We start from the raw sequence: 12775 nt of genomic DNA, 5'->3' as shown, positions 1-12775 counted from the left end.
GACGAGGCACAATTCGATGTAAAATGAGCTAGTAGACCACCATAATGACAACTAGAACATATGTACCCGCGGTGTGGCAACTCACGCAGTGCGACTGCGAACGTGTGCAGCGGCGCAGTTCGTTGAATGCAAGTTAGGGACATATACGGATACAAATGAGACTCAGGGAGTCCAAGGTGGACTGAGGCCCCCACGCACAGCTACCGCCTTCAAAAGTTCTCGAAATTGATTTGGGGCAAGTGGAGTGGGAAAAGTCGTTTCCCCTGCAACAAGCAGCATACAACTATTAGTCAATTTCTAACCATCCTAAAAGTTGCATCTTCTCTTGATGTTTGAAGCAGAAGAGTTTTGTTATTTACGTGCACTGTGGCGCACCTGTTGTTTTTTTTAGGGAGCCAGACAGTATGGATCAGTAAGTGGCGTACCAGATTTAGCTGTTCATAGACTTTCCGCTTTCCCCCTGTGATCACCAACGAAGGGAGCACCTCTGGGGCAGCATCGTCGACTGACCAGGCGTATTGGTTGGTCCTATCAGCCGAACCGCCTTTCTCATACATGCCGATTGAGGGTCGAAGTTCAAGGTGACATGAGGTGTGTACTGATGGAATGAAACAACGCCGGGTCTAATCACGTCTTCCTTCCGTTGACTTAAGGACCTGCACCTCGGCTTCAAAACATGTTGGAGACAGCCTTCTTCATTGTCACCAGTCTTCCATGGTTCAGAAGGTGTCGCGACAGCAAGGCCTGCCTGATTCCCAGAACCAGTGCTGGCTTCTGTTGACTTCTGCTCTGGAGTGTCCGAACAGATGTGGCTTCCACATGTACTTGGCATTCTCCGACGCTGGTTAACATGGCCAGCAGACGGTACAACGAGTCCAATGCAGCCTTCACGACGCAGGCTCACTTGCTGGCAGCACGATGCGCACAACGGTGCCCCTGCTTCGGACTCTGTACGACAACGTGACCTGCTCCGCCGCCCGGCTTGGATGTCTCGCAACGCGTCGGGCCAACACTGTTGAGGGCGGTGGTCGGACTGTGGAACAGCTGCTGAGCATGGTGGAGAAGGGAGAAACGCAAAGCAGGAGGGCTGGGCCGCGGGGGACGTAAGGCCTCGTCGACTTCTGACCGGGTCGGGTGACACGGACTTGCGAAGGCAACATCCTTGCCGATGTAGTGCGAACGAATCATCAGCTCTCGTGGAATGACCTCTCTCTATCAGCTGATCCGGTAGAGTAACCATATCGGTCTCGAGGTGACCCGAACAGACGGGCAGAGTGGTTGTTGCCAACTGCTGCCATTCACACGCAGGCATATGCATGCCTGAATCGTGGCAAGGGGGGAGTGTGCATATGCCGTTAGACACGTGCGACGCATTTGAAACAGCGGTAGAGGACGATGTATTGCTGAGTCCGTCCACTGTCATATTGCCAGGAGAACTCGCCAAAACTGGAGGCTTATCGGAGCGCCGCTCTGTGCAAGACATAGGCAAGCGGACAGCTAAGTGGGCCAGAGAAGGTGACCAGCTCCAAAGTTGGCAACAGTGCTTCTTTTCACCGTGTGTGTAACACATGTCACATTACCCTGACTCATTCAGTGAATGCTCGCAAGCTGGAACCAAAAAGTCAAGGCTCACCTGTTCAATTTGGTTGGACCCAGCAATCGTTGTTCCCGAGTACTCTAAACTGAAAAAACGCTTCTGTGAAAGAGATGCTGCTGCTCGTATTTTTTGCCTGCTCCGTTTGTTTCCTCGATCTACTGTGGGCCCCACTGTTGTCACCGGTAAGACAAACGCGATGGTGGTATTGCTTTGGTAGGCAACGTCTATCTTACCCAAAGTTGTAAGACGCTCGTCCAAAGTTCGGCATGCGCTGGCTGACGACGCTGCCAGTTGCCGTACATTTCCGAGCTGTGACTGCGTCTCCTGGACCGCTGCCAGGGCGTCTACAGAAGAAACTTAACGCATATGCTGATTGTTTGGCTACGCGTGGAGTTGTAACTCCGAAAGGAACAAAATACATTGCAACCACGAAACAAAACAGTGACAGACAAAAAGAATTCACATCCGTCATTGAGAATATGTTATCTTCTGCTCGATCTCCATCCGGATGGGATGCCATTTGTCCTCGAGGAGCGTAGCTGTCTCAAGCCGTCCCGTGTGCCTGTGGCCGTCACCCAATGACGTGGTAATGTTTTTGCAGAAATCCTTTTAAAAGCGCTGATTGAATTTCCTTGTGCCTACTTAAACAGTGAAAAGGCGAATTTACGAGGCCAGGTAGATCTGTGGAGGCGAGAGGGAATGAACATAGCAGCCGTGTAGATAACGATGGATGTTCAGGTCATTGGCTGCGTCAGAACGATAAATCTGTGTCAGTGGTGACACATGGTGCAGCGCCGAATGCTCATTGTTCCAAGGTCTACCTACTGGATCTAAACCACAGCAGCTGCAGTTCAAGTCCGTCAACATATCAGCTACGGGTCGCTTACCTTGTGTCGTACACACGAGGCATAAGGACAGATGTGTCGAACAAAGGTGGTATGGCAAACATTACGCGATGAGCCATCCGGCATTGTGCTTTGTCAGTGGTTTCATCGTAAGAGCCGCAGTAACGTCGCCCGTCGGTGGGCGCTGCGCGCGCATACAGCCCTTGGAGTTCCTCTTACCATCAATCATGCGACTGCAGAGAAGCTGCGAACCTCGTGTCGCGGCCTGGAAGTGAAATAACGCAACGAACAAGAAGGCGACACTATTTTAGCGCGAATAACTTAGGCTGTAAAGTTTATAGAGGAGGAACGCTTGACCCAAACATGCCGGCATGAGCGGCATTCGCCTTCAGGTGTAGTCGTTGCTACGAAAAGCTAATACTGTTGCGAAGTTATGTAACTCATGTAGGTAATGAAATACAACGTAGCGGGGATAACGCCCCATCTGCTTCGTGAAGCGTCAGTCAGGCCCATGGTGTTTAGGGAGAATGATCTCCACAACGAAAATCCGTCTGGTCACCTCTGTTTGTATGCGAACCTGTATTGCTTCTTCTTGGGAGACATAGATCTGCTCTAGTCTCGAGAGTCGCCTTTCGAGACCCAGTGGTGCATCATCCTTCGTCTCTGTGGCCACATTCCGTGACGTTGTGTTCTTCGCTGAGCCGCTCTGATTCGTCTTCGGTCCGACGCTCGCTGATCTGTTTTGGGCCACCGGTACGCACCGAAGGCACCTGAAATCAACCAAGGTGCTTTGACCAGTCCGTAGGGATCCATGCGAGAAGCTGCACCCGTTGTGGATTGCCGACTGATTGTCGATGTCGGCACAGCTACTGCTTCTTCTTCTCACTCCATGCTTCACCTCAGCATCAACCAGCAGCCGCCCACCATCACGGCCCTGATGTGCACGATGATATCCCGTAGTGTGCGGAGAGCTACCGCGCCGTAGGGTTGCACGTGTGCTCTCCTCTCCTTCAATCAGCTTCTTGACACAACATATGCGCCGACTTCCACAGTTCGGTTTTTGATTGAAAAGGCGTTGGTGGACCGTGGATACAGAGGAAATCTGTAGCTTCCCCGGTTGTGAAGTATAGCCTCTCGAGACTGCCGCCGCAGAGCTTGCGCGCCGACAATCGGAGGCAGCCTTCCTCTGCATGTTTCGTGCTCGAAAATCACCGTTGTACGGAGAGATGACCTTCTGTGCCAAGCTCTCGTCTGCTGGGGGGAGGCCCCGCCAGGCCGAACTTGCTGATTTCCTGACCTGAGGACGATTGCCTGCCCAAAATCAGAGATTCACGCTCTTCGTGTGGCGACAATGGTTTGCTGGTTCGGTGCTTGGCGTTTTCTTATCGTGAGGCGGGAGGTTTGAACGTTTGTTATACACGGCACATCAAGCCACCAGTCACTTGTACTTTTGCTTCTCCGCAAATACGTCTCTTGTTTCAAATCTATGGAAAACGACATGCGTTGTTCTTTGCTCGAGGTCGACCTTTCCACGTTTCCACATTTCAAGGTTCGTGCTGCGTTGTCGGAATCAAGAACTTCAAAGCTTCTCGTGTTGTTGCAGTCACTGTGTCACTCAGCAGATTTAGGAAGAATGCATCTGTAGTATGAGAACATAAGTTGTCCTTTCGGACGTAACAGCATTAGAGTTATGGTGAACCACCCTACTTTCGTCTTCGCAGGGGGAGCACTTCTCTGTCGCTGCATCGCGAGTTGCCGCCGGCGGTGTTGAACAACTTCGGAGCTGGCCCTCCAGTACTTCTTTCCGTTTCTCCAGATATTTTTCACAGCTCTCCTTGCGCTTCAAGCGATAATGGCTCTGCTCATATCTCTGCCTTAAGGATGCCATTTCGTGTTTGAGTTCGTAAAGTTCTTCACGCATCTTCAACCTGGCGAGGCTTTCGCGTCGAATCTTGAGAGCTAGCATGCAACATGCACTATCCGATTTCACTTTCGTTTCATTTTGCTGCTGCTGCGCCAAACGATGGTGCTCTTCCCTGTGATATTCTAGCATTTCGTGATGTACTTGTTGTCGTCGTTGGACGTTGTCCATATCATTCTGTTGTCTCGCGACTTGTCGACGAATATCCGTGATTGCTTGCCTTTGCTCTTCCAGTTCCTCTCCAAGTCCGCAAAGGATCCTCTCGGCTTGTTCATGCTCCCACAGCGCTCCTGGAAGAATTAACAAAGTTCCATTGGATGTGGTGCGGCATTACCTGCATGCTCTCTTGTTACCTGTGGACAGATGTTTCTCTGTTCATATAGTTACGCTTACCTTTTAGTGAATGTTTCTCGGCAACCGGCAGTTCCTCGTTTGCTTCTCTATTTGTACAGCATCCCTTGATAATATGCTGTTCCGGCTTTTCTACGGGCAGGCTCTGTGCTGTGCACAAACTCCGATCGTCAAGTGCTGAAAGCATTCTTCTTCTGAGTCCCGTGAGCCGACTTCGTTGCCGTGGAGGGGGGAGAAGGCGCCGCCCCAATGCAGGGAAACGCACGTTTCGTTCAGGGGCACGCAAATAAATGGGCCGTTGTAGTGCAAGCAGTCGCTTTCCAGTTGTGGGATTGCGAAGTCGAGGAGATAAATGTATGCGTGTCGGTGTCGGAGGCACTTTCGTTTGTTTGGAATATGGCATATGCCGTTCTAATACAGAGAGGCGCAGCGCCTCGAACGCTCTCAGCTGAAAAAGGAACGGATAGAACCGCAGCGCTGAACACCCTCGTCAGTGGCCCGGGGCATTCCTGATTTACATGATGGTGCGGTGTCACCTCACCCAAACAAAATTTCTCTTCCTTAGGCTAAACGGCAAAGCGCATTCGATCGCCACTGCATCCATCATTGTTGAAACAGTATGTTGCTTTATTTCTGTTGTCATCCTTCCCTTATCTATACCAACCCTCCCCCCGATTCAGGCTCTGTTACTCCTCGATATTTTCCATGTATTACCGAATTATCTACCATTTTAACACCGTACTGAAACAACAAGCGAAAGCCGTATGCCAAGCAGGCGCCCCCACAGCTGACGTGTACTGTCATTCCTTCACACACAAAAATATTTGCACCTCAACCGTAACAGCTGTGAACAATGGCACTGGATTGGTATTTACGTCGAAGCCGGGACTTACGATTTCGGCCTTCCATTGGGGCAATCCTCCTACAGCTTTAGAACCAGACAAAATGACACGAGAAATGACGAGAAATGAACTCGCTTGTTCTTATATGCGTGGAACCGAGCGTTCAACGACTATCACATGTCAGTCCATCCAGAATAGGTACCGCATTTGAGTTAAAGTCCTGTGCTTCTCTCACTCTAGCATTTTTGGAGATAATATTACGTTAGATAACGTTGACATAAAGTGCATGCGGCAATTTTCCCTAGATCTTCTGGTAGGGAAAGAGATCAGGAGGCACCATATAATGTATGACTGATTTCAACTCAAGCGATCCCAGACTCTCCTCTAGCCGGAAACTGTTTGAGAACAATCGAAGAGATTGGGGCGTGCCCCGAAAGCTGACGAGACCGGCGTGATGTGGAAGACAAGCTAGCCGCGCTGAAGTTTTTCAACCATACTTTATGCTTACCCTGCATTCTCTCATTGAGGTTTTGCACTGACTCCTCCAAACGAAAAATCCGACTGGAGAGTGACAATCCATCACGTTGTGCTTGTTCCAGGGCCTGTGTGCATATACCTCACTGATAGCGTATTTCATGTCAGAAACTACAGGGGTAGCAGTTGGGCGCGTAAGCTTGTATATGGGTATTTATAAGGATGACGAAAGGCATGCGCCTGGTCCAACGGATGCGCAGTCTCCAAAAGCCTTCTTTAACTTCGAATACAACGTCTACTCTGTGCTTTAAAGAATATGTTTCCCGACAACGCACTGCTTCTGACGCAAGAAACTGTTAAAAGGATGGTTCCGAAGTGGCAATGCAGAAGCAAATGTTCTGCTCATCACACCAGCTCAAATATGTGGTGACTAAGAGAGAGGGAGCGAAAGTCTACTCGATCCTGTTCATGGAGACAAGCAAGTGACCGCTTCGTGGTTCTGCCGTGCATGTTTGGTGTATCCAGTTTTATGACAGAATCCGTCGTTTTCCAAGGGCATCGAAGTCTCAAAATGAAGTCGTCAGGGAAACACGGGCGCACCGATCTCGTCCGTCGATTGCTTCTGCCAACTGGCAGTGAAGCTGCTGGTTCTCCGAACATGTACAGCTATCGCTCGAACCCTTGAGTACCAAGGAACTTACGGTTCAATGCAAGAGGAATGCACGAAACTTTCTATTTGGCCACCCGTCGCAGTAAGCGGTGAAGTGCAAAAGACACGTCCAAATACAGGTCGCGAGAACACAATGAATGCGACTGCTTACCAGTAGTCGTTGGTCTGCGTTAAACATTCGGCTTTCTATGTCGTCCCGGCCAATGGTATCCTCTTCAACACCTAATTCTATCTAAAGGAGACACATAGTTGGCAGCCGCATGTGAAAGAGTTGCTCACTCGGCGGGATGTCTGTTTTCTCCGACTTCGTAGTAGTGCCGCTTGGCGATTGTACAGTGACAGGGGTGCGCACCCGCATCTTTGCAAAGCCACTGTCACCTGCGTATCGACTGTTTATGATTCGACATTGCGATTGAGGGTCCGACAATCTTGTACACAAAATAAATGTGGCACAACCCGACCAAATAAAGGTTTCTCTCTGTAAATGTATCCTGATCTTTCTTCTGCTTCTCGATCAGCTCTCCTTGGTGAGATGAGGGCAACGCATACGAGAGGCGTCTCCCCGAAGCTTGGCCATCACCTGGTTTACACGCCCCGCCAGGGCCTGGACGGCAACTATGAGACTGATTATGGTGTCTTCCTCGGTCCTTCTCGTCGATGCATCCGGGTTCCTGTCCATCGCTTGGCCTCCGTCACCTGTCACCGATTCTCTTTGCCTCCAGCCACCACCAAGCCTCTGCTGCGCAACAAACAGTTTCATTTCCCGATGGAGCCATGGCTGATTTTGACGAACAGCATGTGTTTCCAGTCCTTTCAATACAATTGTTCAGCGTGAAATTTCGTTATTGTTGGTTGTGGCTTCACCTGTGAATTCCTTGTGCCGAGCGAGGAAGAACTGTTTGGTAGTAAGCACGTCAGATTATCTTTATTCTGATTAAATTTCAAGCGTGTTTAACCAAGCAGATTTGTTCGCTTTCCTACAACTGTGGCAATGACTGCCGGGACGAGGGGGTAGCCCAGCCTGCCACAACCATTTCAACTCCTCTCCAATACCTACAGAGAATCATCAGGCCGATCAATTTCAGTCCACCCATACGTGGAATGCCACTAAATATATAGGGTTCGTTTGTGGCTCGAAAGATCCTGCATCAGTCAACGAACATTTGACCAGCTGTCTACAACGCGCAAGGTGCGAAGTTGCCAGGCTATCGTAGGTTAAGCCGAAGCGATTGACAGCATCGAAGTGACAGTGTCATGATAGACAATGGTTTTTGGCGGGGCCTGTGGAAGCATACTAAGCAGCTGCTACAGTGCGCTCTGCAGAATTGCCAAGCCACTGAGTAGTGGTAGTATCGGTTTATATTTAGATCACAGTGCGTTTGAGGAGAATTGTATCCTTCACCTGGGCCTGAGATATCCGGGGTCTTGAGAGGTGAGCATGGCTGTATGTGCGATCGCTTCGGAGGACAGCCGAACTTCCAATACCGGAGGTATTCAAGCTAGAGTTTGGGTTTGCCATTCCAACTCCAGGCCAAGTCGAATATATGAGCCCCCGGCTTGGATCTTCGCTTGACCGTCACCTAACGAGTTGAAGACAACTAGTCAAACGCTATGCGCACAGTTTTATCCAGCTGCCGGCTTTGGACAGTTCTCGGCGCGTGCTAGCTCTTTTCACATGGGTGGTGAAAACGCTGAGAGGGCATCAGAGACTGCTGCTGGCGTTTTCTCAGGTGCTGAAAGCCGTATCTAGCTATAGGTTACTGGTCCCGCGGAAATGGTGCGCGTAAGCGTTTAGGAATTATGTTTGTGGTTATCATGTATGATAGACACTCTCGAAAAACCCGACAACCGTTCCCTAATAGTCAAAGAACCTCTGCGGCACTGCCCGACACCAGTTTTTGCTCTTTGGCAGTTGCTGGTCGATTCATTGTACAACCGTAACCAGTGAGCCTTTCACATAACGATGCGTCCCATCGTCTAAAAGGTGGAGACGCAAATGTTTAAAGCACCACCGTGAGGACGCGAAGCAAAGTGTTTTTGCATGGCCCACAAAACACGGGGGGGGGGGGTGGGCGAGTCTTCCGAGACAGCATCAGGAAGGGTCGCTGATTATCCTCTGAACGATGATTAGGATGGGATATTCCGAAAGTGGGCGTTCGGCTACGCCAGAGACATTTGATTGATCCTACACGGTGACAGCGATGCTCATAGTGACAGCGGGGAGCCTTCGGTAGGTTGTTTAGACACACTTATGGTTTTACAGATGAGGCGTTATCTCAGTCACTTCAACAGCAGGCAAAGTGAAACAGGCTATGGCAAGGGGAATCGACGCCCAGGAATTCATTGATGTTCTCAAGTCACAGGGTCATACAGACTGCGGGGACGGATTCTGCTGGGATTCTGACATGTCTCCGTCTAGGTGCAGCGGTGTAGATACGGATTAATCACTAAAAGAGCTTGTCGGCTTGACGCAGAAGCATGTGCCCAGAGAAGAAGATGGAGCCCTTTCTAGTACCCGACAAGATCAGCAAAGACGGAACCAAAACAAAATTGTAGCGACGTCGTCTGCGTACCACGGAGATCTCGAGGTCAACCGATCAAACTGACAAGAGACTTGCCGCTTCCCTCCAGGGTGAAGACCCTTCCTTACCGGGTATGACGAAAAGTGACCAAGCCAAAATTCGGCAATTGAAGGAGAGTCCAACAGAAATATGAGAAAAGGACGCAAAAGGTAAACACACACTGGTTCTTGTTCTGCCGTCTTGATATCCGGTCTGCAATGCCTGAGCAGATCAAAGTGGAGGGCATGCACTGCGCTGCTGCACGCATTTCCGGTGGAAAACGTGATTTTCCCGAAGAGATTTGTCCGATGCGGCTTGCGGTTTTCGGCCTCATCCATCTATCAACCATGTCACAGCTCAGTGCACACTATGGATCTGCCTAATTCGGTCCACTGTAGCCTGCAGGCGCTATCCTGTCATCGTGAAAGAACACGCAGGCATGACTGTGAAGAATGAATCAGAAAATTGCTCGTGATGGGCCACTAGTGAGCAGGGACAAGGGAATAATTTAGAATTAAAGGCGACGGTCACCACGAAGAGGGAAAAAAGGCTCAAAGCAACAGTTCACCCTACTGTAACGAAATGTGCAAGTAACTTGAGGCCGTGGAGGGCTATTACACAAATAGCGAGGTTAAATCAAAAACACGGACGTCGCAGTTTGTGATTTATATTCAGGGTCACTGTTAAGGCACGGGGAACAGTTGAATGCCAGCGTTGTCACGCAGAAGCCTTTTGGGAAACAAGATAGTGTGGTTGTATTTCTGTCGTCCATTATTCATTTACTTTCTCGTACTCTTCTGTCTCTTACAATTGGCGGCAAAATTCTAAGTGTTTGACAGAGGGCGTGACCGAATCTGGCGGACACCAACGCAAGCCTCTGGCATCACGCCAAGCACTAAGCCGGTGTGGTGTCCCTTGTCGCAGACGGCACCGACGAATTGAAGGGTGATCGATACATATTCAGTAACTCGGTAGCACCGCAAGGTAGAAGGATTAGTACATTGACAGAATGAGCTCAAAATACGGCAAATAGTTGTTGTCGTGCACGAGGCGTGAGTGATTTTTTGATTGGTTCATTACTTTAATGGGTGTGACTCACAACTCTGTCAGATGTACGAACGGAATAAACGGAAGTATAAGACCGTGCTTTTGAGAACGCCAACACGGAAAAAAAAGGTAGAACGAGAGGCGGTTTTGAATGCAACGTGATGGTCCTGCGCCAAACCGATCCGTACGAATCAGCGCAGCATTGTGCAGAGCACTGAAAACAAAGCAATTCATATGCTGCCCAAGCCACCGTCGGACTGCATACTCTTGCCAGCTCAGCTCTTACACAACCAAATGCCGAAAGCGGAAGTGAAACGTGAAACTATCTGTTCATTCAAAAATGCACTGTATTTGGCCCCGTCTTCATTGTCGACACACGCTTCACACAGCGTCTTGTTCGCGGACTGAACTGTCAGATGGTCTTGTAGAACACGAGACATCCTTCCTCCGACGGCCGAGTTAATCTTACACCGTACAAGGAAGCACTCAGTAAACTTTCTTATGTACTGGTGTTTCCACGTAGCCAAGGCTTCTACTAATGAAACCCTCTGTGTGCAAGCTTTCAATGTACAGACCGTACACTCGTTTGTTCTCTGTGCGCGTCGACGCTCGAGCACGGCTGGTAGGTCACTGAAACCAAGCGGCCTTGGTGTCCCATAAGAATAGAGTCTGTTTCCTGGCGTTTGGAACGTGATTGCTTGCCACTTTGAAGCAGAGTGCATTGCCTTTCTGTTTTCGCGTACTTCACGTTGACCACAAGAGCCTCCTGTGAACGCTCGCTACCGAATTGCATAGTATTGCACTGGTACCAGTGCGGAGGAGCACACATCGCACAGAACGCCAGAAAGCACATTAACAGCAGTTGCGATTGACATCTAGACTTTTAATTAACAATCTGGTTGCCGGCACTCCTCAGCATCACTTGTCGATACAATGAGCGTTCGTGTACGCCATGCTTGAGGTTGAAGCATTCTGTTTCCGCGGTGTCATCCCGATAGGAGTTTTAGAAAGGTGTCTTGTGAAACATTTGCTTTTTTTTTCTCAAAGACCAGCGTCAGTTTCCAATCTTGTCAAACCAGCTAATGAGACTACATAGGGCATCTCCATTTCAATGAAGTCGTCTACATCCACTGCCCTTTCTTTTCTCTACATCGTTTTCGCCGCCTGTGGAGTCGTCTCACTGCCACTCGTCAAGGCAGCGGGTATGTCTTCTACGCACGGGAAAGATTTACCGCACATCACAGACATGGTGCACGAAGGAGGCACCAAAGACGTTCTACCCGTGTTGGAAAAAAGCTGTTTTGAACCTCGTCTGGTTCGTTTGATGGTGTGCACAGGCGACGCTCGAATTGCCGTACGGTGCTTGTCTTGATGTTTAGGAGCAACGTACCGAATGTTTCTTAGCCGTTTCTTCCTTGTGTGACTGCTTGTACAGATAGGGCGTCGGGGGCAGCACTGCGTGGGACCCAGGCGCTCGCATACAATCCAACGATGCAGTACGGAAACGAAAACATGAGGCTTGCACCCGGTAGCATGCCTGCGGCCCCTGTAGTGATGCGGCCAGTTGTAGCACCTTTGATTCAGGGCACCTTCTGGCGTGTACACAACGGGCTCGCTGCTGCCTCTAATTCTCTTCTCGGTACTGGTAAGGATCCGGTTGGAACGCATACTCCATGCCAAACCACACGCATCAGAAACTGAGCCTAGGATCTGGTAGATCTTAAATTTCACCGTTTTATGATCCTAATTTAAAACCACAAGTAACGCCAGTGGCTGGGGAGACGTGTGACCGCATCTTTTCCAGGGAACGCCCTCCGGCGGCATCGCAGCCTTCTCTGAAAGAACATGTGTCTATCGGTATCCCTCGGTCCATCAATATTCGAAGAAATACATCCCGCCTTCTCCCCATGGCAACAGTGTTCCTGTCTGCTCATGCCATCAGAGATCCCATATGCTGCACCACTAGGGCGAATTTCTGGTCCCTACCCGGCTCCTGTGGCTCCGCAGCAGCAACAGATGGTAGCCTCTCTTACGAACTCCGCCGTTCAAGACGCGAGTAGGCCGGGGGCTCCACCGAACTGGCTTAGCTCCATCTACTCCAATGCGGCTGATCCTGTGGCTGTGGTGATGAATGCAATTGCTTCCCAAGGCTACGCTCCGCAGGCCAACCCGTGGGAAGCTCCTGGCGTCTTGCTTCCAAATGGCCAATACTTCGCTGAAACACGGGGAACAATCCCGTATTCCGGTCCGAGTAACAGTCCAGGAGGGTGGCCAGGTGCATATCCTTCTTAAGGTTTTACAGCAGCAGCACAATTTTCTCAAAGAATTTTGTCAGTAGCGCCAGTAAGCACATGCAATATCTCTGGCGGATGCTCGTGGTAAAAAAGGACGAAGGTGCACAATTATCCGGGAAACGATGTGCTGTCAGTTCCCGTATACTGATCAGTTAAAAAAACGCCGCTATCTG

General features: G+C 50.0%; 3 protein-coding genes across 3 annotated transcripts; 1 reads left to right on the top strand and 2 right to left on the bottom strand.

Annotated features, from left to right (window-relative positions):
* Positions 1-557: 557 nt before the first annotated feature.
* TGME49_314487 (hypothetical protein) lies at positions 558-2788 on the bottom strand. Its single transcript, XM_018782823.1, has 2 exons — positions 1831-2788; positions 558-1470 (listed from the first exon to the last, which is right to left on the bottom strand). Exons 1-2 carry the CDS (start codon positions 2115-2117, stop codon positions 1455-1457), a joined length of 303 nt encoding a protein of 100 aa, XP_018635370.1. The 5' UTR covers positions 2118-2788; the 3' UTR covers positions 558-1454.
* Positions 2789-2879: 91 nt separating this feature from the next.
* TGME49_314485 (hypothetical protein) lies at positions 2880-5171 on the bottom strand. Its single transcript, XM_018782822.1, has one exon. The coding sequence runs from the start codon at positions 3632-3634 to the stop codon at positions 2942-2944; it is 693 nt and encodes a 230-aa protein (XP_018635371.1). The 5' UTR covers positions 3635-5171; the 3' UTR covers positions 2880-2941.
* A 5485-nt stretch (positions 5172-10656) lies between these two features.
* Positions 10657-12009, top strand: TGME49_314482 (hypothetical protein; the record flags this gene model as incomplete). Its single annotated transcript, XM_018782821.1, has 2 exons — positions 10657-10930; positions 11744-12009. Exons 1-2 carry the CDS (start codon positions 10810-10812, stop codon positions 12007-12009), a joined length of 387 nt encoding a protein of 128 aa, XP_018635372.1. The 5' UTR covers positions 10657-10809.
* Between the last annotated feature and the right edge of the window lie 766 nt (positions 12010-12775).

Source organism: Toxoplasma gondii, chromosome XI (assembly GCF_000006565.2).
Source record: "Toxoplasma gondii ME49 chromosome XI, whole genome shotgun sequence".
In the NCBI taxonomy this organism is placed as follows: Eukaryota; Apicomplexa; class Conoidasida; order Eucoccidiorida; family Sarcocystidae; genus Toxoplasma; species Toxoplasma gondii.
This window is presented reverse-complemented; position numbering and strand designations above follow the sequence as displayed.